Source organism: Procambarus clarkii, chromosome 26 (assembly GCF_040958095.1).
Source record: "Procambarus clarkii isolate CNS0578487 chromosome 26, FALCON_Pclarkii_2.0, whole genome shotgun sequence".
NCBI lineage: Eukaryota > Metazoa > Arthropoda > Malacostraca > Decapoda > Cambaridae > Procambarus > Procambarus clarkii.
In genome coordinates, this window is record NC_091175.1 from 8,986,579 (window position 1) to 9,008,571 (window position 21,993).

The 21,993-nt window shown below is 39.8% G+C and overlaps 1 protein-coding gene across 1 annotated transcript in view; it reads right to left on the reverse strand.

Annotated features, from left to right (window-relative positions):
- Nucleotides 1–1,750: 1,750 nt before the first annotated feature.
- LOC123756619 (dipeptidase 1) overlaps nt 1,751–21,993 on the reverse strand; it is a 140,780-nt gene continuing 120,537 nt past the window's right edge. Inside the window, exons 9-11 of the mRNA XM_069331430.1 lie at nt 17,056–17,131; nt 8,232–8,370; nt 1,751–3,649 (exon numbers count right to left, since the gene is read on the reverse strand). Of these exons, the coding sequence (XP_069187531.1) occupies nt 3,530–3,649; nt 8,232–8,370; nt 17,056–17,131 (335 nt within the window). The 3' untranslated portion in view covers nt 1,751–3,529. The remainder of the gene's footprint in view (nt 3,650–8,231; nt 8,371–17,055; nt 17,132–21,993) is intronic.

Sequence of the window (21,993 nt, forward strand, 5' to 3'; positions counted from 1 at the left end):
TATATATCCACTCTTCAACCTCACCAAGATGAGCACCAATGCCTCATTCCACACCCAACCGCGTCGGTGTCTGCCCTACAACCACTGCTCCAAGTATCCAACTAGGTGATTAAACTCTCCCAGGTTCGAATAAACGAGGCGGAACAAGCTGCAGGCAGTTTCCCTTTCCCCCCTAACGACGGGTATGCAACAGTTGGCAACTCTAACAAGCTCAATGAGGCCGAATGACCCCCAGCACGGGAGTAGTTACAGCGAGGGTCAGACGCTGGGACTCTAAACGACAGCTTCAACAAGACTCAGAACTGGGTGTTCCTGTCACGTGAATCTTGGGACAATACAGGGATGAGACGTGATTTTAAAATCACGTCTTAAATCATGATTTTAAGACGATTTTTATCATGATTTAAACAGAATTAAACGATTACCTCATCAGCCAAATTGAGGAGATTAAAATTCGATGTAAGAAAACATGAGAATAGAAAAGTTTATGCTATAACGAATTAAATACTAAATGAATTTTTTTATAATGACTTCAGAAGAGATAAAGGAAGCGTTAAGCTTGGAAACAGTGATCATTATGATCACTGATCAATATGATCATTACTCTGAGAGTAAAGCTGGTCTGATGAATACACTAGGCTTCTTTGATGTTATCTTCAGATGATTTCGGGGCTTAGTGTCCCCGCGGCCCGGTCCTCGACCAGACCTCCTTTTTGTTACATATCCCCCCTCCAAGAAGCAGCCCGTAGCAGCTGTCTTACTCGCAGATACCTATTTTACTGCTAGGTGAACAAGGGCATCGGGGTGAAAGAAACATTTTGGCCATTTGTATCCGCCTCCACCGGGGGATCGAACCCTTAACCTCAGGACTACGGATCCGAAGCGATGTCCACTCAGCTGTCAGCTTGTGTTGTTTCTTTACCTGGAATTCGTCATGAATTCAGGCGCCAGGCGAAGGACTCCAGGGGACGACCTCTTGTGAGTGCCCAAACGTTTTTACTTCTCTTTTCAAATTATAATTTTGTCGAGTGCTCGTTCGTACTAGGGGCTGATAAACAAGAGTTTATAATTGAAAGATAATATGAGCACATGTGAAGGTGTCACATGTGTGGGGCGGGTGTCACATGTAAGACGGGTGTCATATGTGATGTGTCAGAACTTCCACATCTGCACTTTTTTTTTTTAGACAGCACCGTGTTACTTTTCAAATATCTTTTCTTTGCAAGTTGCAAAGGCAGAGCCATATATATCGTGCAAGCTCAGCGGGGCTCTAAAGAGCAGCAGGTGATATATATATATATATATATATATATATATATATATATATATATATATATATATATATATATATATATATATATATATATATATATATGTGTGTATATCACGAAAATAAACACGTGATTAAGAATGTGACAATGTCAGACCACGGAGGAAAATGAAACAGGAATTTCCTTAAGTACTTTCGTATATTAAATACATCTTCAGAAGGAATGAAAATGAAACAGGAATTTCCTTAAGTACTTTCGTATATTAAATACATCTTCAGAAGGAATGAAAATGAAACAGGAATTTCCTTAAGTACTTTCGTATATTAAATACATCTTCAGAAGGAAACATATATATATGTATATATATGTGTTTGTGTCTGTCACAGAAACTTCTGTACTTACCGTTCTCTGATAAACACGCCTTTTTTTCGTGCTTTGTATCGAAAGGATGCAAAACTAAAAAAAAAAACAATTTTTTTTTGTTCCATTTTATTATTTTATGCAAAATACATTTGTTTTGTGTTGTGTACAACAACAACAACAACAACCCTTCACTCTGAACCCAAGACTCTTGGTCTCACATAATTAATCTACCTTCGATGTCTTGTATAGCATTACATCATAATAAAGGATCACATTCAGATAGAAACTACAGGATACCTGTCTCCCCTACAGGATACCTGTCTCGCCTGTATACAGGTAACAGGATACAGGTATCCAGGATACCTGTACCTATCTGATACAGGTATCCAGGATACCTGTACCTGTCTGATACAGGTAGCAATCTTTATCTCTACGCCTTTAAATTTTGTGCGTTAGACTATGAGAGGATATGACTGATGTGACTCTACAACAGCATGTCAGGTAAACAACGACGCGCTGAAGTATACCTCGAAGGCGGAGTATACTTCTGATACATAATATTAATGAGTTTACCGAATTTACAAAAAAAAAAAAATCCAAAAGTGCCGATAACTGTTTTACAATAAAAGACACTGTTTTTTTAGCATGATGCGCAATGTTTATTGTAACTAGACTATTATGGGTCTGGGAACGTTAGTTTTTTTTAGTAGGACTTTCTTAGTGTCTTTAAGTACTTTAAGTACACGGTAACGACATTGCATTCTTTCTCGTCTGGGTAACTACGTTACCTTAGGTTCGTTACCTGCGTTACCTACGTTACGTTCTCTCATTATACAAATGTCTCACCTTCGTGACGAGTAATAACACTTTCAATGTTACAAATCATGGTTATTTTGTAATTACTGGAAAAGATTTATATTGTTGAAACTGTAACGAAAATTCAGGAATTCAAATGAACAAATCCACAAGGGCTGTGACGAGGATTCGAACCTACGTTCGAGATCATCCGACGTAGGTTCGAATCCTCGTCACGGCCTTCGTGGATTTGTTCATTTGATACATCATGCTATTGTGATTTCTGTGTGTGTCCAGGAAGTCCATTAAAAAGAGCAAATGTCAACTTTTCAAATCATTAAATTTTCAAAAGTCACGTCTAATTTAGCATGCATATGCTTTTATTGGTAAGACCTCAATGTAGGGAACTCATAGGCGTGTTCCCAGTGTAGAACCACTCAAGTGAGTGCATACCAGAACCAACAGGCTACTAGGTCCACTCACAGACTTCCTTATATTAGAATTGGAGGACCTCCGTGATTCATCCGGCGATATTGAACAGCCTAGAATATCTTCCTAGGAACCCTTAGTCACGAAACTAGAGACTGCGTCTAACGAATCTTTCTAGACGCATCCTCTTCGTAATTTACAACCCCCTCAGAGCTCTCTAAGAATGTTACTAAGAGTAACAAGTGACCTTACAGAGAAGGAGGTGAGGGACTCTCGTATAGGCAGTCTCTCCTTCTAAACCACCATCTTACAAGGAGTTATCAATTATTTCCTGAGCTCAACAAAGCTCTGTAGCATATAGAGGTTGTTTTTCCGTTTTCCAGCTGTATCAGACCCTAGCCAGAAGCCAACTAGACCCATGATAAGCACAGAAACTGTAGTTTACCGTCCAGGCAATTACTGTTGGTTCCTAGCATTCCCAAGACATTGCTAAGACAGATTATTTTCGCAGTAAGTTGATATAAACACCAACGATGATCCACTGAAGCTGAGGCGCTAAAGGTGATTGACTTCCCAGGATTCCCAGGTCGTTTCGTTGAGTCGTTGAAGATGGCACGTCATTGTAGCTGAGAGGGTATTACGACTGGCTGCTTAGCACCTAAAGACCATCGCTAGGAGTCGTCTGGGTCCTTGGTAAACTTGTAGCTGCAGGAGTTGTATCCCTCCAGCTGGGCTGGGGGCACCTCTTCCTCGTACGGGGCCACCTTCTGCTGCCTCATAGCGACACGCACCTACAGGACCAACACACACACACATCAGGGCCACGAGCCACACTAACGTGGCTGAAGATATGTTGACCCAAACCACACATCTACAGAAACAACGACGTTTGAGGTCCTTCCTGGACCATTATCAAGTCATGTAACAGAGAATTGATTGATTGATTGATTGATTGATGAAGATTAATTCACCGAAGAAGTGGCACAGGCATTGTAATCTCTCTTCTTCAAGGGCACGAGCCCGTAAAGAAGAGAGGAAGTTACAGGCATATATATATATATATATATATATATATATATATATATGTGTGTATATCACGAAAATAAACACGTGATTAAGAATGTGACAATGTCAGACCACGGAGGAAAAATGAAACAGGAAATTTCCTTAAGTACTTTCGTATATTAAATACATCTTCAGAAGGTCATTTTACAGATCGAGTGATGGGTATAAATAGGCAGGAAGGAGTGGTGAAGTAAGGTGAGGTACAATACTTGGACAACGCAGACGGCCCATTGGCCCATCAGATGCACCCAATTGGCACATCCGATGTAGCCCAATGGCCCATCTGATACAGCAGACATACAAGCATAATATATAGGTAATTATAACATAAAGAAGTAAATATATACAATAAATTAGTGAGACAAATGTTTTTCAATGATTCTACTTAAATCGCCCTTTAGCTGATCTATTAGAAATGGATCTAAGTTATATAGACCACTGCTAATATTCAAATTACTTTCTTTGGTGATCTGTATCAAAGCAGATTCAATTATGTTTCTGTTATAGGTGCTTTTACAATTTGTTATTGAAGAAGCACTCTCCCAATCAATTTGGTGAGCTTTTTCTGACAAATGCACAAACAAAGCATTAGACAATTGGCCATGTCTTACAGAGTATTTATGTTGCGATATTCTACATTTTAAATCTTTAGATGTTTGCCCGACATAGAACTTATTACATTCCTTACAAGGTATTTTATAAATGACGCAATTATCACTACGAGGGCTGTTCCTTACTAATAGCTTACCAACAGTGTTTTCGTAGCTAAACATTACATCTATATTAAAAAGTTTCAAGGCCTTGACAATATTCTCAAACCCAGAGAAATATGGTAAACATAACACATTCTTTGGGCGAATCCTTTCACTGCATACATTATTATAATATGTACGACGAGCTTTGTTACGACAAACTTCCAAAAAAATTCAGTGGGTAACAAAGCTTAAGACCAATCGAATCAATATTCTTAAATTCTTCGTTGTGAGTCCAGAATTCTTAGATGAAGAATTTAAGAATATTGATTCGATTGGTCTTAAGCTTTGTTACCCACTGAATTTTTTGGAAGTTTGTCGTAACAAAGCTCGTCGTACATATTATAATAATGTATGCAGTGAAAGGATTCGCCCAAAGAATGTGTTATGTTTACCATATTTCTCTGGGTTTGAGAATATTGTCAAGGCCTTGAAACTTTTTAATATAGATGTAATGTTTAGCTACGAAAACACTGTTGGTAAGCTATTAGTAAGGAACAGCCCTCGTAGTGATAATTGCGTCATTTATAAAATACCTTGTAAGGAATGTAATAAGTTCTATGTCGGGCAAACATCTAAAGATTTAAAATGTAGAATATCGCAACATAAATACTCTGTAAGACATGGCCAATTGTCTAATGCTTTGTTTGTGCATTTGTCAGAAAAAGCTCACCAAATTGATTGGGAGAGTGCTTCTTCAATAACAAATTGTAAAAGCACCTATAACAGAAACATAATTGAATCTGCTTTGATACAGATCACCAAAGAAAGTAATTTGAATATTAGCAGTGGTCTATATAACTTAGATCCATTTCTAATAGATCAGCTAAAGGGCGATTTAAGTAGAATCATTGAAAAACATTTGTCTCACTAATTTATTGTATATATTTACTTCTTTATGTTATAATTACCTATATATTATGCTTGTATGTCTGCTGTATCAGATGGGCCATTGGGCTACATCGGATGTGCCAATTGGGTGCATCTGATGGGCCAATGGGCCGTCTGCGTTGTCCAAGTATTGTACCTCACCTTACTTCACCACTCCTTCCTGCCTATTTATACCCATCACTCGATCTGTAAAATGACCTTCTGAAGATATATATATATATATATATATATATATATATATATATATATATATATATATATATATATATATATATATATATATATATATATATATATATATATATATATATATATATATATATTGTGTGGTTTGGTCATCACACACTTCAGACTTTGTGAACAAAATAGGGAGACACAAACACAAGGGGAAATGAACAGAGAACATAAAGGGGGAAATAATAGAGAACACAGAATAAACAGATGAAAAGAAGATAATTAGGTAAGCAAACTGAAGAGAGAGAGAGAGAGAGGTAAAGGGAACAGAAGGGGATAATAAGGAACACAAACTTAGGAGAGAAGAAGGGGGAGGAATACAGAAAGAGTTAACAAGAAAAACAGAGACAACTCGAGGGGATAATTGAAAGCCACAGATGGAAGGCGAGGATGGGGTTAAAAAGAAAAACAAAAGACACGAAACTAAACAATAAATCGTTTATGCATATTTATTGATTAATGACTTTTTCTAATCAAACAATATTGATAATAATAATAATAATAATAATAATGTATATAATAATAATAATAATGTCAGTAGTAAAGCAGCCACATAAAGCTTGATAACATGTAGGATAAATCCCCCAAAGAGAAGCTGGTACTGCCAGGTATAAACAGATGGCAGCTTTAAGCTGGACAAAGAGACATATATATCCCCCCCCCCCCTTCACAGTTCACATATTCTACGACTATGTGAAAATCTTTGAAAGTTCGGCCTACGGTAGGTATTCTGTTGGATATATACAGCAGTGTATACATGTATATATACAGATTTGCTGTATATTCTTGTGGTATTTTCACGATAGAGTCGAGTCTGGTCTTGTCGACTATGTCGAGTAGGACCTTAGAAAATTATAATTAATAATGTTAGGTTATAAGTACCTTACCACACAACACTTATTATAGAATATTTTTGTTAAAATATTAAGAGTAAGGGTTTTTTATGTTACTATAGACTGCGATATAGTGACTCAAAGTAATAAAGAAACGTAGTAGCAACGCAATAAAGAAACAAAATAAACTGTTAACAATTATTGCTAATTAATCAAAACCAGAGCTTAATACGGCCAATACAAAGAGCCCATAAAATTACAAAAAAAAGTCCACAGAAATTTTGTTTTTGTAGGCATAAAATTGTTTACAAAATCCTGTTTTTTTTTATTTGTAGGCCAAGCTTCGTGCGAGAGAATGTGTTCACTCACTTGATTCATGTTCGTTAACCTTCGTCCGTGCAGAATTATGCTGGCCTGAACACACAGACACACACACACACAGACACACACACACACACACACACACACACACACACACACACACACACACACACACACACACACACACACACACACACACACACACACACACACACACACACACACACACACACACACACACACACACATACAAATATGGCACTTTGGGGCCCTCCCTCCCCCCCTGCTGAGGGCCATTAGGCCATGGGGGCCCCTAATCAACAGCTGGGCCAGCGGTAATGATGCTCGCTTATATTTGTCTCATATATCGTGAGATGGTAGTCTCTTTATTCTGATTTAATACCGCATTGTACTTACAATGATATATATAAATATATATATATATATATATATATATATATATATATATAATATATATATATATATAATATATATATATATATATATATATATATATATATATATAATATATATATATATATATATATATATATATATATATATATATATATATATATACCTAATATGTACCATATCATATATATACCATATACCATTCCATATATATACCTATATATACCTATGTGTACCAAGTAGCCAGAATGCAGTACTCAGCCTACTATACAAGGCCCGATTTGCCTAATAAGCCAAGTTTTCCCGAATTAATATATTTTTCGAAATTTTCTCTTACGAAATGATAAAGCTATCCATTTCATTATGTGTGAGCTGATTTTTCTTTTAAATTTAAGTTAAAACTAACGTAGATATATGACCGCACCTAACCCACCCTACCTAACCTAACCTATCTTAACCTAACCTAACCTAACCCACCCTACCTAACCTAACCTATCTTAACCTAACCTAACCTAACCTAACCTAACCCAAACTAACATAACTAAGTCAATAATTTATGTTCCTAATATAATAATATTATTTCAAATAAACCAATTGGAATTTTTTTTTAATAAAGAAAATCACTCGGCCTTTTAGGCAAATCGGACCTTGCATTGTAGGCCGAGAAGTGCGTTTTGGCTACTAGGTACACACACACACACTCTCTCTCTCTCTCTCTCTCTCTCTCTCTCTCTCTCTCTCTCTCTCTCTCTCTCTCTCTCTCTCTCTCTCTCTCTCTCTCTCTCTCTCTCTCTCTCTCTCTCTCTCTCTTTCTCTCTCTCTCTCTCTCTCTCTCTCTCTCTCTCTCTCTCTCTCTCTCTCACCTTCTCTACATCTCGCATCACTCTCAGCAAGTTGTATCCGGCCAGTAGCCTCAGGTCATCCAGAGTCCAGGAGGAGTCGGCCAGCAGCTCTGCAAATAGGTGAGGATACCTGGATACATCTTCCAGACCCTCAGGCAGCCTGGAAAGTGAGAGTGAGAGGTGAGAGTACTTGCACTCACATTCCAGATCTTCGGCCAGCCTGGAAATGGGGAAAGAGGGGAGACGTCCCCCTCTACCTCTGAGGGGATGACAGGGTGGATATGATGACAATCCTGTGAGAGACAAATGTAAATAGATGCAAAAAAATCTGATATGGAAATAGATATTGGTTAGAGATATTATTTTACCTCAGCGTAATAAATTTCTATTGTTCAGCTAGTGTCGCTGACTCAGCATTCCTCAGGTCAGCTCAGCTAGTGTCCCTGACTCAGCACGTAGTGTGATTCAGTCTGACTCAGCATTCTGACTGACTCAGCATTCAGTCTGACTCAGCATTCCTCAAGTCACCTCAGCTAGTGTCCCCTGACTCAGCAGGACTCTCGCCACAACACCTCGTTAGACTCTTCATCAAAATCAGACATAAAACTGAAGGAAAATTTGGAAAAAGTTAATGATGAGAAAAACATGAGAAGGGAAATGAGACATAGGAATGTATTTCTCAGCCATGAGAAGAGGAGCTAGAGCAGAGGAAGGAGTCACTCCCCCCCCCCCCCCCCTCATCGAGGGTCTAAGAATTTCACCTTAGAAGGAAGTAATTTTCAGAACGAAATCAGAACGTAATCAGTAAAGTAATTAGTAATAATCAGAACGACGAACCAGAGTTGGTTCATCGTTCGTTAATGTTACCATTATATAAGTTCTCCAGTTTCTGGACCTAAACATTTATAACCAGATCTAGTACAGTATTTCCAGTGTCTAGAATAAAATTTCCCAAGTTTCTAGGAAAATATTCCCAGTTTCTTGGATATTATGTCTAGTTTAACAAACATTCTTATTAAAACTTAGTGGTAACTTGCTGTTGGGTTATCTCTTTATTATTTAGTACGATTTGTAAAATAAATTCAGTCACTCGAAGATGCCTAACCACTTGGGCTGGATGGTAGAGCGACGGTCTCGCTTCACGCAGGTCGGCGTTCAATCCCCCGACCGTTTACAAGTGGTTGGGCACCATTTCCTTTCCCCCTGTCCCATCGCAAATCCTTATCCTGACCTCCCCCCCTACCCAGTGCTATATAGTCGTGGTGGCTTGGCGCTTTCGCCTGATAGTTTCTTTCCCTTTCCCTTGAGAATTTTCTTCCAGTAAATTTTCCCATTCAAAGTCAAATTTAGCCTGAGGTTAAAGCAAAACTTAGTTGCAGGTTATAGCCAAAGTTAGGACAAGCTTGGTATGTTACAAGTATTCTCAGACTTAGTAGTCGGATAATAAAGTTCAACTTAATTGAAGGTCTAATCACGCAACATTTGAACTTTCTCAGACATTATGCTCATACACGCAGCTCGAAATTTTAGCACACTAATAAAAAAGCTGAATTTAATGTTACCATTCAGAACTATAGGGCTTCCAGTGAACACATTCTCTCTTCCAAGCCGAAGCTTTTTAACAAGAAACATGTGTGTCCTCCCACGCAACAGCTGCTCTTTTTTTGCTCGTCGGTGGAGACCCAAACAGCGCCGGGTTGAGTGGCACACACACACACACACACACACACACACACACACACACACACACACACACACACACACACACACACACACACACACACACACACACACACACACACACACACACACACACAGACGATGCTTGTGTAACAATTACACTAGGTTTGATTGGGTCTCATCCTACCGCACCTGGAGTCTGTGTATGATAATTGAAGTATGATAACTGTGTATGATAACTTCCCCGGGCATCTCAGTTGTGCCTCATGGCAACTCTGTATGTATAGTGCTCTCTCCTCCCCCCACGGCAACTGTGTATGTTTGCACCAGAATGAAGGCAACGTTGTTCATCTTATTGTCTTGCCATTCACGTACCTCAACTGAACAACTGACCAATCACGAACGTTATATATATATATCAGCTGATTTGTGTAAACAAAATCAGCTGATTTGTGTAAACAAAATCAGCTGATATATACTCCACTTGTCGGTTTATCCCAGTATATAAATAGCTTATTTAGCCCTAAATTATGTTTAGGAATAGCGATGAGGGGTCCAGTGGTGGAATGTTTGAAGACGTCGACATATACATCGAAATGTGTACATATACATTGACATATACATCCCATTTATTAATGTATATACACTGTGTTTACTTTATGCTTGGATACCTTTAAACTTGTAGCACATATTAATGGTAGAATATATGGTATTAGTAGCACACGGTGACATGAATTAATTCCTTATTCAACACCCTTCTTTTTAAGATATTTCATTTTCTAAATTATTTTTAGAAAAAATAATTTATTTAGAATTAATGTCACTATGAACGTTTCCACTGCCAAACCAAGTTCTCTCTCTCTCTCTCTCTCTCTCTCTCTCTCTCTCTCTCTCTCTCTCTCTCTCTCTCTCTCTCTCTCTCTCTCTCTCTCTCTCTCTCTCTCTCTCTCTCTCTCTCTCTCTCTCTCTCTCTCTCTCTCTCTCTCTCTCTCTCTCTCTCTCTCTCATCTTCTAGACATCACTTACTATATGCCAAATAAAGTTGTGGACTCACCACGACTGAGAAAATATACATTAAAATAAATTTATACATATTTATTCATGAAAACAAATTTATTCATATTTATAAATTAAAATAAATTTATACACGGCATCATTGCTACTTTCAATAAACATCGCAAAAAGTAATCATTCGTGTGTTTGAGAATTAAGTATATTACACAGCAACTCTTTTGTCTCTCTCAAGCACTGAGCCACAAATACAGTGTTTCAAATCAGGGGCTTTTGTTCGGTGCAGGAAGCTGATTGATTGGTTGTGCGTTGTGTTCCTGTCGATTGTGCAGCTGGTGATTGTCTTGCCACGTGTAGCTCGCGGGTCTAGTATCAGCTTGTTAGCAGTGCCTTGTATTCTAAAACGCTTCAAGCGCTATATAAGAACATAAAAACATACGAATGACGGTAACTGCAGAAGGCCTATTGACCCATACGAGGCAGCTCTTATTTATATGCACCCAATCGCATTCATATATATGTCTAACCTACGCTTGAAACAATCGAGGGATCCTACTTCTATTATGCTACGCGGTAATTGGTTCCGCAAATCAACAACCCTGTTACTGAACCAGTATTTACCCAGGTCTTTCTTAAATCTAAAACTTTTCCAATTTATACCCATTGTTTTGTGTTCTATTTTGTGTTGATACTTTTTAATATCTTACTAATATCCCCTTTGTTATGCCCATTCATCCATTTGTACAACTTTATCATGTCACCCCCTAATTCTTCGTCTGTGTAGAGAATGTAAATTAAGCTTTGTCAATCTTTTTTCATATGACAGGTTTCGGGGATTAACTTTGCCATCCTACCTTCGATTTGGGGGATTAACTTTGCCATCCTACCTTCGATTTGGGGGATTAACTTTGCCATCCTACCCTGAAAGCGTTCTAGTAAATTTATATCCATTCTATAGTATGGCGACTAAAACTGAACTGCATAATCTAAATGGGGCCTAACAAGAGCATGATATAGCTGAAGTATAACAACAGACATTTTATTACAAATGCTTCGAGAAATAAATCCCAGTGTTCTATTTGCCTTAATACGAACATTTGTGCATTGATCTTTTGGTTTTAAATTCTTAGTAATCATAACTCCCAGATCCCTTTCGCAATCCGACTTCGCAATGTCAACACCATCTACCTCGTATCTTGTAACTCTATCATCATTACCTAGCCTCAGAACTTTACATTTATCAGCATTAAACTGCATCTGCCAATCTTTTGACCATTTCAAAACCCTATTTAGATCGTCTTGAAGTGATAGTGAGTCTTTTTCCGTGTTTTTCTCCCTCCCACTTTTCGTATCATCAGCAAATATTGCTGCTCAAACCTGATTCTAAATCTTTTATATATATATATATATATATATATATATATATATATATATATATATATATATATATATAATATATATATATATATATATCCCAGGACAAGTCCTTGAGGCACTCTTCTTACAACATTTTACGACTCTGACTTAATTCTATTTATACAAACTGTTTGTTTCCTTTGGTATAGCCATGCCCTAATCCAACTTAATATAGTACCCCCTCAATACCGTGAGCCTCTTATTTTTTTTAATCAATCTTACATGTGACACTGTATCAAAAGCTTTGCTAAAGTCAAAGGTCTACATCACAAACCTTCCCACTATCAACTGCCTCAACTATACTGGAACTCAATTATTGCCTCAACTATATCTTCAGACGTCGTCGGTGTGTCGACGACGAATTGACGTGGTCCCCCCCACCCCCCCAGAAAAAAATGGAACGGGCCGTTGAATCTTTCATATTTGTAATTATCGATTCAAGCCACTTTCCCACTATTGACTTTAAACTAATTGGCAGATAGCTTGACGCGAGTGATCAGTCTCCTGTCTTGTAAATTGGTACCACATTAGCAGCCTTCCACGACCCTGGCACTCTGCCTGGCTCTAATGATTTATTAAATATGGTAATGAGCTTCAGTGTGATGATGATGAATGTTAAATTGGAACATATTTCCAGGATGTGATGCTTCCCTTTAGGGCAATGAGGTAAAAATGATACATGCAACAGCCCGTTTCATTTTTTTTTGGGGGGGGGGGACATCGTCGACACGTCGTCGACACACCGACAACGTCTGAAGATGTGTCGTGAAGTATGTCGTGCGTACGGATCTAAGGGCTGGTTGTTTTACGGACGCGTTGTTCCTCTAGCACAAGCTATTTCTCCACCACTACCAGCTGGCCCTCCACCACCACAAGCTGACCCCCTCCACCACCACAAGCTGACCCCCCTCCCCCACCACAAGCTGACCCCCCTCCCCCACTACAAGTGAACTACCTTTGAACGCATTTATCCTACACAAAAAAACTAACTTTCGCTTTCTGACCTAATCTGCACGAGAATTGGCGTGTGCGTAGACAGGTGCACACTTCAGGCCCTGAAGTCTTAAACGTGTCGCACGAGGACGCAAAATACTCACCTGTCGGAGCTCAAGACCGGCGAGTGTAAAATATCCAATTAAAACTTTTTTCCCTCATCCTGGGCCGTAAAAAGCAAAGTTACAAGTGAACAACTTTCACCAGTCGATTAATCGATTTAAGTGCCTTAGAAGAACGACCGTTTCAAAGTCTTAAAGCAAGTTGCGGATTTTTTTTTGAGTCCGTAAGTTTCGCGGTAGAAATACTAGGGAAAAAAAAAGATACTTTTTTAGTATGCTTCACGTTTCAAAATTTGTGTTTTCCTGTTAGATCAAAACTTGACACAGGATATAAGTGAAAATATTACATATGAGATGAGGATACATTTTTTTGTTTAATAATTAAACGGATGATGTTGTAATTTACATCGATTTCTCTTATATATATATATATATATATATATATATATATATATATATATATATATATATATATATATAAATAACATTGTGTGAAAAAGTAACTGGAGCGAGAAAAGAAGCAATGGTGGCAAGGTAAACTTGATGATTAGAAGGAGGGTAAACTTCACAACCAGAAGCAGTGTAAACTTCGTGGGTATAGTAAGCATGGAACAGCTGTTCATTATTGACGCATCTTAGTGACAGGTTATTGAATCTGTGCTAATTTGTGTGGGCTTTGAGTGCTTTTAGGGGGACTCAGTGGTGTTATATGAAGCTCTGTGGGAGCTTATTGAAGCTGTATTATGCTCTGTGGGGCTTATTGAAGCTGTATTAAGCTTTGTGTGGGCTTATTGAAGCTGTATTAAGCTCTGTGGGAGCTTATTGAAGCTGTATGAAGCTCTGTGGGGCTTACTGAAGCTGTATTAAGCTTTGTATGGCTTATTGAAAATGCATTATGCTCTGTAGGCTTATTGAGGCTGTATTAAGCTCTGTGGGGCTTATTGAAGCTGTATTAAGCTCTGTGTTAGCTTATAGAAGCTGTATTAATCTCTGTGGGAACGTATTGAAGCTGTATTGAGCTCTGTGGGGCTCAATAGGCCTGAATTAGGCTCTGTAGGGCTGAATTAGGCTCTGTGGGACTCAATAGGCCTGAATTAAGCTCTGTGGGGCTCAATAGGCCTGAATTAGGCTCTGTGGGGCTCAATAGGCCTGAATTAGGCTCTGTGGGGCTCAATAGGCCTGAATTAGGCTCTATGTGGGTTTAGTGAGGATGAATTAGGCTCTGTGTGGGGTTTAGTGAGGATGAATTAGGCTCTGTGGGGCTCGGTAATAATGTTTAACTAAGAACATGTATAACAAGAGCCACAGGAGTGCCACCCGTCAAGGATTCCACGTAACAATAACTAACAACAGCACCATGACAAAGAACCATTTGACAAAGAAAACAAATAAAAAAAACAAGTTGAGTAATCAATATAGCCTCCCCATAAACAACCCCCCCCCCCATAAACAAACCCCCCCCCCCACCCTCAAGTTTTGACCATAGATTCCCGCAAGAACACCACGTCCGTCAGTACTAGCACGCCCACCTACAGATAACAGCAGTTGGCTGTCAACAGTTACACACGCAGTGATAATTTCGAAGAAATGATAACCCGGGCGTCAGTGGTACTTTCATTCACGCAAGGACGAAAAGGAAGAGGGAAAAAAACTTCCCCCAGCTCGAGTGAGATATTCGTCATTCGCCTCAAATGGCCAGAAACAGGCAATGGCGGCCTGAAAGAGGCAATAACGGCCAGAAATACACCAGGCAGGCAATGCCAGAGTGAAAAAATATATATAACAGGTTCCTTATTTATGGCGAAGACATTATTTGTCTGAGACGTCAGGTCGACATTATCAAGACCCAGATGATCGGTGGCTCCTTTGTTACCTCTGGACATGAGGGATGGATCGAGCCTGAATAGTGACTCGAAGACTGGCTGGATGCAGAAGGTCCACAGGCAAGAGTGCGGGTCTTGAAGTCTTAATAGTGACTCGAAGACTGGCCGGATGGAGTAGGTTCTCATGCAAGAGTGCGGGTCTTGAAGTCTTAATAATGACTCGAAGACTGGCCGGATGGAGTAGGTTCTCATGCAAGAGTGCGGGTCTTGGTAGTCACTGGAATACTAATGCGTCATTTAATTTGTCTAATCATTGACTAAAAGAATGTATTTGTGCGAGCTTCCTTAATCACTGGAAGACAGACTGGAAATAGTTGATCGAAAGAATGCATAAAAAAAGGTGAAGTGAAATCTCTATTGATAGTCACTGGAATGCTGGAAGGATATTATCGATCTTTCAACTTTCCAGATGCTTAATTTGATAACCCCCTGAAAGGCTGACTGGAAGTGGAGTGAAGTGGAATTATGTAGTTCTTGGAGTCCTGTTAGGCTGGATTAGTAAGAATAAGACATGGAAGGAACGTTGTTGTCACTACCTGGAAAGAAGCAGAAGTTCAAGGTTAGAAGGTTGAATGCATAGAGAAGGTCTGGTTATATCTTGAAAGACTGGATAAATGAAAGAATATTGGCAGTGCCTGAAAAAATTAAATTTGCTTTAAAAAGCGAATGAAATGCTAGGCAAAATGAGCTGTGATGTCTTCCAGAAACCAAGAAATAGAGCTAAAGTGTCAGTCGTATGCGATTGGCGAGTATCTACAAGTAACAAGAATAGCATAGTTCCCCCTAGCTATGCTGTAATGTGCATTTGAAGTCTAGATGAAGAATAGAAAGTATTGTCTGAAATAAACAAAACAAATCGGATGAGTTTGAAGAAGACACAAATTGGCTGACAGAAACCTGGGTGTCTGGAGGCAGTGGAAGGATTACCTTGAAGAATTATCGAAGGCTTACCCGAGTTTCCTGGAAGAATAAGATGTTCTTGTTGTTGTATTATAAGTAAAAGAAGGTGCAATTTATAACACTTTTCTGCAACATATTGTCCAGAGCAGACAGACCTTACCTGCAATGTGCATATGTGAAAGTTGACTGCTGGATAACCTGACCTGCATCTTGAGCTAAGGCAGACTGACCAACAGGGGTCAGAAGTATCTCCGGACTGGGCCTATATGCAGACATTCCTTGAATACAACATTACTCTAACTGAGTAATGCGACGCTGAGCGACGTCAGCCACACAATCACCTGGTCTGCAGTCTGCAGCAGCCCACACAACCACCTGGGCTGCAGGCTGCAACAGCCCCCGCAACCACCTGGTCTGCAACAGCCCCCACAACCACCTGGTCTGCAGGCTGCAACAGCCCCCGCAACCACCTGGTCTGCAACAGCCCCCACAACCACCGGGGCTGCAGGCTGCAACAGCCCCCACAACCACCTGGTCTGCAGGCTGCAACAGCCCCCACAACCACCTGGTCTGCAGGCTGCAACAGCCCCCACAACCACCTGGTCTGCAGGCTGCAACAGCCCCCACAACCACCGGGGCTGCAGGCTGCAACAGCCCCCACAACCACCGGGGCTGCAGGCTGCAACAGCCCCCACAACCACCGGGGCTGCAGGCTGCAACAGCCCCCACAACCACCGGGGCTGCAGGCTGCAACAGCCCCCACAACAACCTGGTCTGCAGGCTGCAACAGCCCCCACAACCACCTGGTCTGCAGGCTGCAACAGCCCCCACAACCACCTGGTCTGCAGGCTGCAACAGCCCCCACAACCACCTGGTCTGCAGGCTGCAACAATAACTCACTTGTTGACTCCGTCGAAGTCTGCCCCGATACCAACGTGTTGAACTCCGGCGATTTTCCTCACGTGGTTGATGTGGGCTGTGGGAGACATAAACACGTGGTTGATGAGGTGTGTGGGAGACATAAACACGTGGTTGATGAGGTCTGTGGGAGACATAAACACGTGGTTGATGAGGTCTGTGGGAGACATAAACACGTGGTTGATGAGGTCTGTGGGAGACATAAACACGTGGTTGATGAGGTCTGTGGGAGACATAAACACGTGGTTGATGAGGTCTGTGGGAGACATAAACACGTGGTTGATGAGGTGTGTGGGAGACATAAACACGTGGTTGATGAGGTGTGTGGGAGACATAAACACGTGGTTGATGAGGTCTGTGGGAGACATAAACACGTGGTTGATGAGGTCTGTGGGAGACATAAACACGTGGTTGATGAGGTCTGTGGGAGACATAAACACGTGGTTGATGAGGTGTGTGGGAGACATAAACACGTGGTTGATGAGGTCTGTGGGAGACATAAACACGTGGTTGATGAGGTGTGTGGGAGACATAAACACGTGGTTGATGTGGGCTGTGGGAGACATAAACACGTGGTTGATGAGGTCTGTGGGAGACATAAACACGTGGTTGATGAGGTGTGTGGGAGACATAAACACGTGGTTGATGTGGGCTGTGGGAGACATAAACACGTGGTTGATGAGGTCTGTGGGAGACATAAACACGTGGTTGATGAGGTGTGTGGGAGACATAAACACGTGGTTGATGAGGTCTGTGGGAGACATAAACACGTGGTTGATGAGGTGTGTGGGAGACATAAACACGTGGTTGATGAGGTGTGTGGGAGACATAAACACGTGGTTGATGAGGTCTGTGGGAGACATAAACACGTGGTTGATGAGGTGTGTGGGAGACATAAACACGTGGTTGATGAGGTGTGTGGGAGACATAAACACGTGGTTGATGTGGTGTGTGGGAGACATAAACACGTGGTTGATGTGGGCTGTGGGAGACATAAACACGTGGTTGATGAGGTGTGTGGGAGACATAAACACGTGGTTGATGTGGTGTGTGGGAGACATAAACACGTGGTTGATGTGGGCTGTGGGAGACATAAACACGTGGTTGATGAGGTGTGTGGGAGACATAAACACGTGGTTGATGTGGTTCAAGTATGTTTATTGAGATAAGCAATAAATACATCTCAAAGGGATAGAGTAGCTTAGGCTATTTCTACCCCCCAGGTTGATGTGGTGTGTGGGAGATACCTTGTATACCAAACATAGTCTTGTTTTAATTTAAAAAACTTAAAATCTTTAAACAAAATAATAATAAAAAAAGGAATAAAATATATAATATACCAAAAATGTAATAAACTTTTTCACCAGCTTTGTAGCGACTATTAAACTGTGCACCGTGTGAAAGTTTCATCAGAATTTGATGCAATTAAGAACTCTGAAGCGATTTAAGCAAAATATGATTTTTTTTGAGATTTTAATTTTCCCGCCAAAAATGTGGCGCCAAAAATGCCTAACAATATTACGTCTGATATGATGTATCTTTATGTATTTTACTTGTATAAACAAGTAAATAAAATAAGTAAAATACTTGTTTATACGAATATTTTACCTGTATAAATAAGTAAAATAATAAATGGCAATTCATTTAAAATTGTTTGATATATTTCAAATATTGATAAAAACTGTTATTAACTCTGTCAGCAGAACTATTCGCATACTTTGCGTCATTATATAATGGAATGTGAAAAAAATAGCGGAATTTAGACAACACCATCAATAGTGTCCAAGAAATGTGTAAGTACTTCATTCATAATGATGTGCTGCCCAAAATCTTAGCGAAGTATCCAAAATTTGCTTACTGTAGGTAATGCCTGCACATGACTGTAAAGCTGCCGCCCAGTTGGGTGGGTGTGGAGCACATGACTGTAAAGCTGCCGCCCAGTTGGGTGGGTGTGGAGCACATTACTGTAAAGCTGCCGCCCAGTTGGGTGGGTGTGGAGCACATTACTGTAAAGCTGCCGCCCAGTTGGGTGGGTGTGGAGCACATGACTGTAAAGCTGCCGCCCAGTTGGGTGGGTGTGGAGGAAGACTAGTAACTGTGTGACTCACCATACATATAAAGTGCCTTGTATAGTGACTGTTGTGAGCCTCTTGTTGAATCGCTTGTGACACAAAAGATTATTGATATGTGGATGATTAAATATGTATGTGTATGTATATATGTATACGTATGTAGTTGTATGTATATGTACATATATGCATGAGTATGTGTACATGTATATATAACATTAATAATTCTGTAACTAGCGTCAAAAGTTTGTTATTTGCTTAGTTAAACGAACTAGAGGGTTCAGTTCCTGAACTGATTATGTGCCTCTGTAATCCTTTACACCACCGCCCACGGGATGGGTATGGGGTGCATAATAAAGAAAGAAATTAAATATTAAAGTGCTAGGTTTTCAAATAATAAAAACAAGATGATTAAATAAAAGTTTAAGAATAGCAACCTTAAGAGAGGAGATAATAAAGCAAAATGTACATACAATAATGCAAATAAATATATTAATAGTTATTTAGAAATTATATTTATAAAACACTGAAATAATAAATCAATACAAAAATAAAAACACTTATAAATAAAAAAAAAAATAATAAATTTATATTAAAAAAATAGCAGTCAAAACCCTATAGTTTCTATTTAATAGCATAAGTTCGTACTATAATTTTGTTTTTCTCAGTCAAGCCAGAGGCCAATCTCTACAACAGTTGTACAGCCTAGACTTATACTTTCTTATTTTCCGTTTTCTAAAATGACGGTTCGTGGGTAACTTTAGAAAATTTAAACTGCATATAAAAATGGGTCATATTGTGCTGCTCACGCACCGGAGGGGCGACGGGCAGCACAGACCTAAGGAAGCGAACGACTGGAAACACTCGCCCGTCGCCTTCAAACTGCCTTCTCTCTTCGCAAAATGTTTTGTGTTGGACGAAGAGTTCTGGGGACCTTGAATAGGAATATTTTGGGCTGGGATTTCGGAGGGGGAACTGAGTAATTTGGGGAATATAGTCTGGAAGGGGTCAGGATAAGGATTTGCGATGGGACGGGGGAAAAAGGAATGGTGCCCAACCACTTGGAAGGTCGGGAATTGAACGCCGACCTGTATGAAGCGAAACCCTCACTCTATACCGTCCTGCCCAGGGGGTACTTTGGGATGGTAGTTTGTAGTTAGGTGACCTTTGGAAGCATTTTGAGCTGATAGCTGTTGCAAGAGAACTAGGAAACATTTTATGAATATTTCTCAGAGCCTCACAAAGACTATTTTCACCGTACATTGTGGTGCTGGTGAGATTAACTCTACGAAACATATTTTCATTTTGCAACTGCTCTGCATCCATTTTCATTTTGCGTTACTACTTGGGTGCTAAAATTACCCTGATTACCGAGTACACAATTATATTAGGAACACGTTGGATAAATGAAACCGGTCTCAGTACTGAGAGACTACTCCACAGTGCTACTAAAGTACTCACGAGGCGATTCTGGGCCTTGTACTGTGTTACGGAAAATATAATATCAGTACTGTACTTCAGGAGACCAGCTCAGTACTGTACTTCAGGAGACCAGCTCAGTACTGTACTTCAGGAGACCAGCTCAGTACTGTACTTCAGGAGACCAACTCAGTACTGTACTTCAGGAGACCAGCTCAGTACTGTACTTCAGGAGACCAGCTCAGTACTGTACTTCAGGAGACCAGCTCAGTACTGTACTTCAGGAGACCAGCTCAGTACTGTACTTCAGGAGACCAGCTCAGTACTGTACTTCAGGAGACCAGCTCAGTACTGTACTTCAGGAGACCAGCTCAGTACTGTACTTCAGGAGACCAGCTCAGTACTGTACTTCAGGAGACCAGCTCAGTACTGTACTGCTCTGAGATGCTTGAATGACAATCTATATAGGATATACAGTGATGCTGCGAAGATAATGTTTTAAAGATGCTTCAACCAGAGATTTTATCTGAAGTAACATGCGAGATACAATTACAATGGGGGAATACAGGAGTAGAGGACAATTACTATGGGATGAATTCATGAGCAGTTGCCGAATATTCTATGTGTAAATAGGAGTACTGGGGGGGGGGGATTACCATAGAGGCATACAGGAATAATGGGTGATTTATATGGGGATATAAAATATTAATGAAAGATTTCTATGGGGATATACACGATTACCGGGTACTTACTATGGGGGTGTAACAGAAGAAGTGAAGGATTACTACGAGGTTCTGAGGGATTACTCTGGAGGTATAGAGGCGACTGTGTGGGATTACAACTAGGATTAAAGCTAATTTCTCACTTCAGATAAGAGACAAATTTACCCCACCCAAGCAATTTTGTGTCAATAATAATAATGAGAAAATCCATAGTAGCTGTAATGAGGATTCGAACCTACGTTGTGACCTAGCGTGTGGCTGGGAACACCCACCGCGTAGGTTCGAACCCACATCACTGCTCCTATGAATTTTCTCATTGAAGTAGTCACATTAGTGTGATTTCTCTTTGTTTAAATAATAATAATAATAATAATAATAATAATAATAATAATAATAATAATAATAATAATATTAATAATAATATTAATATTAATAATAATATTAATATTAATAATAATATTAATATTAATAATAATATTAATAAAAATAATAATATTAATAATAAAGCTTCAGTTACCGAGCAGTCCTGTAGACAATTCTGGAACACTGAAAAGCTAAAATATCGGAAGAGCTATACAAATGTGTATTGTATTGCTCGTCTGTACTGTGTATATAATCCAGGCTTATCCGAGTATTCCCTATATAACGCTAGCGAGGCGGGATAGAGTCCGTATATAGAGCCACGGACCAGGCTCTGTATAGACCAATGA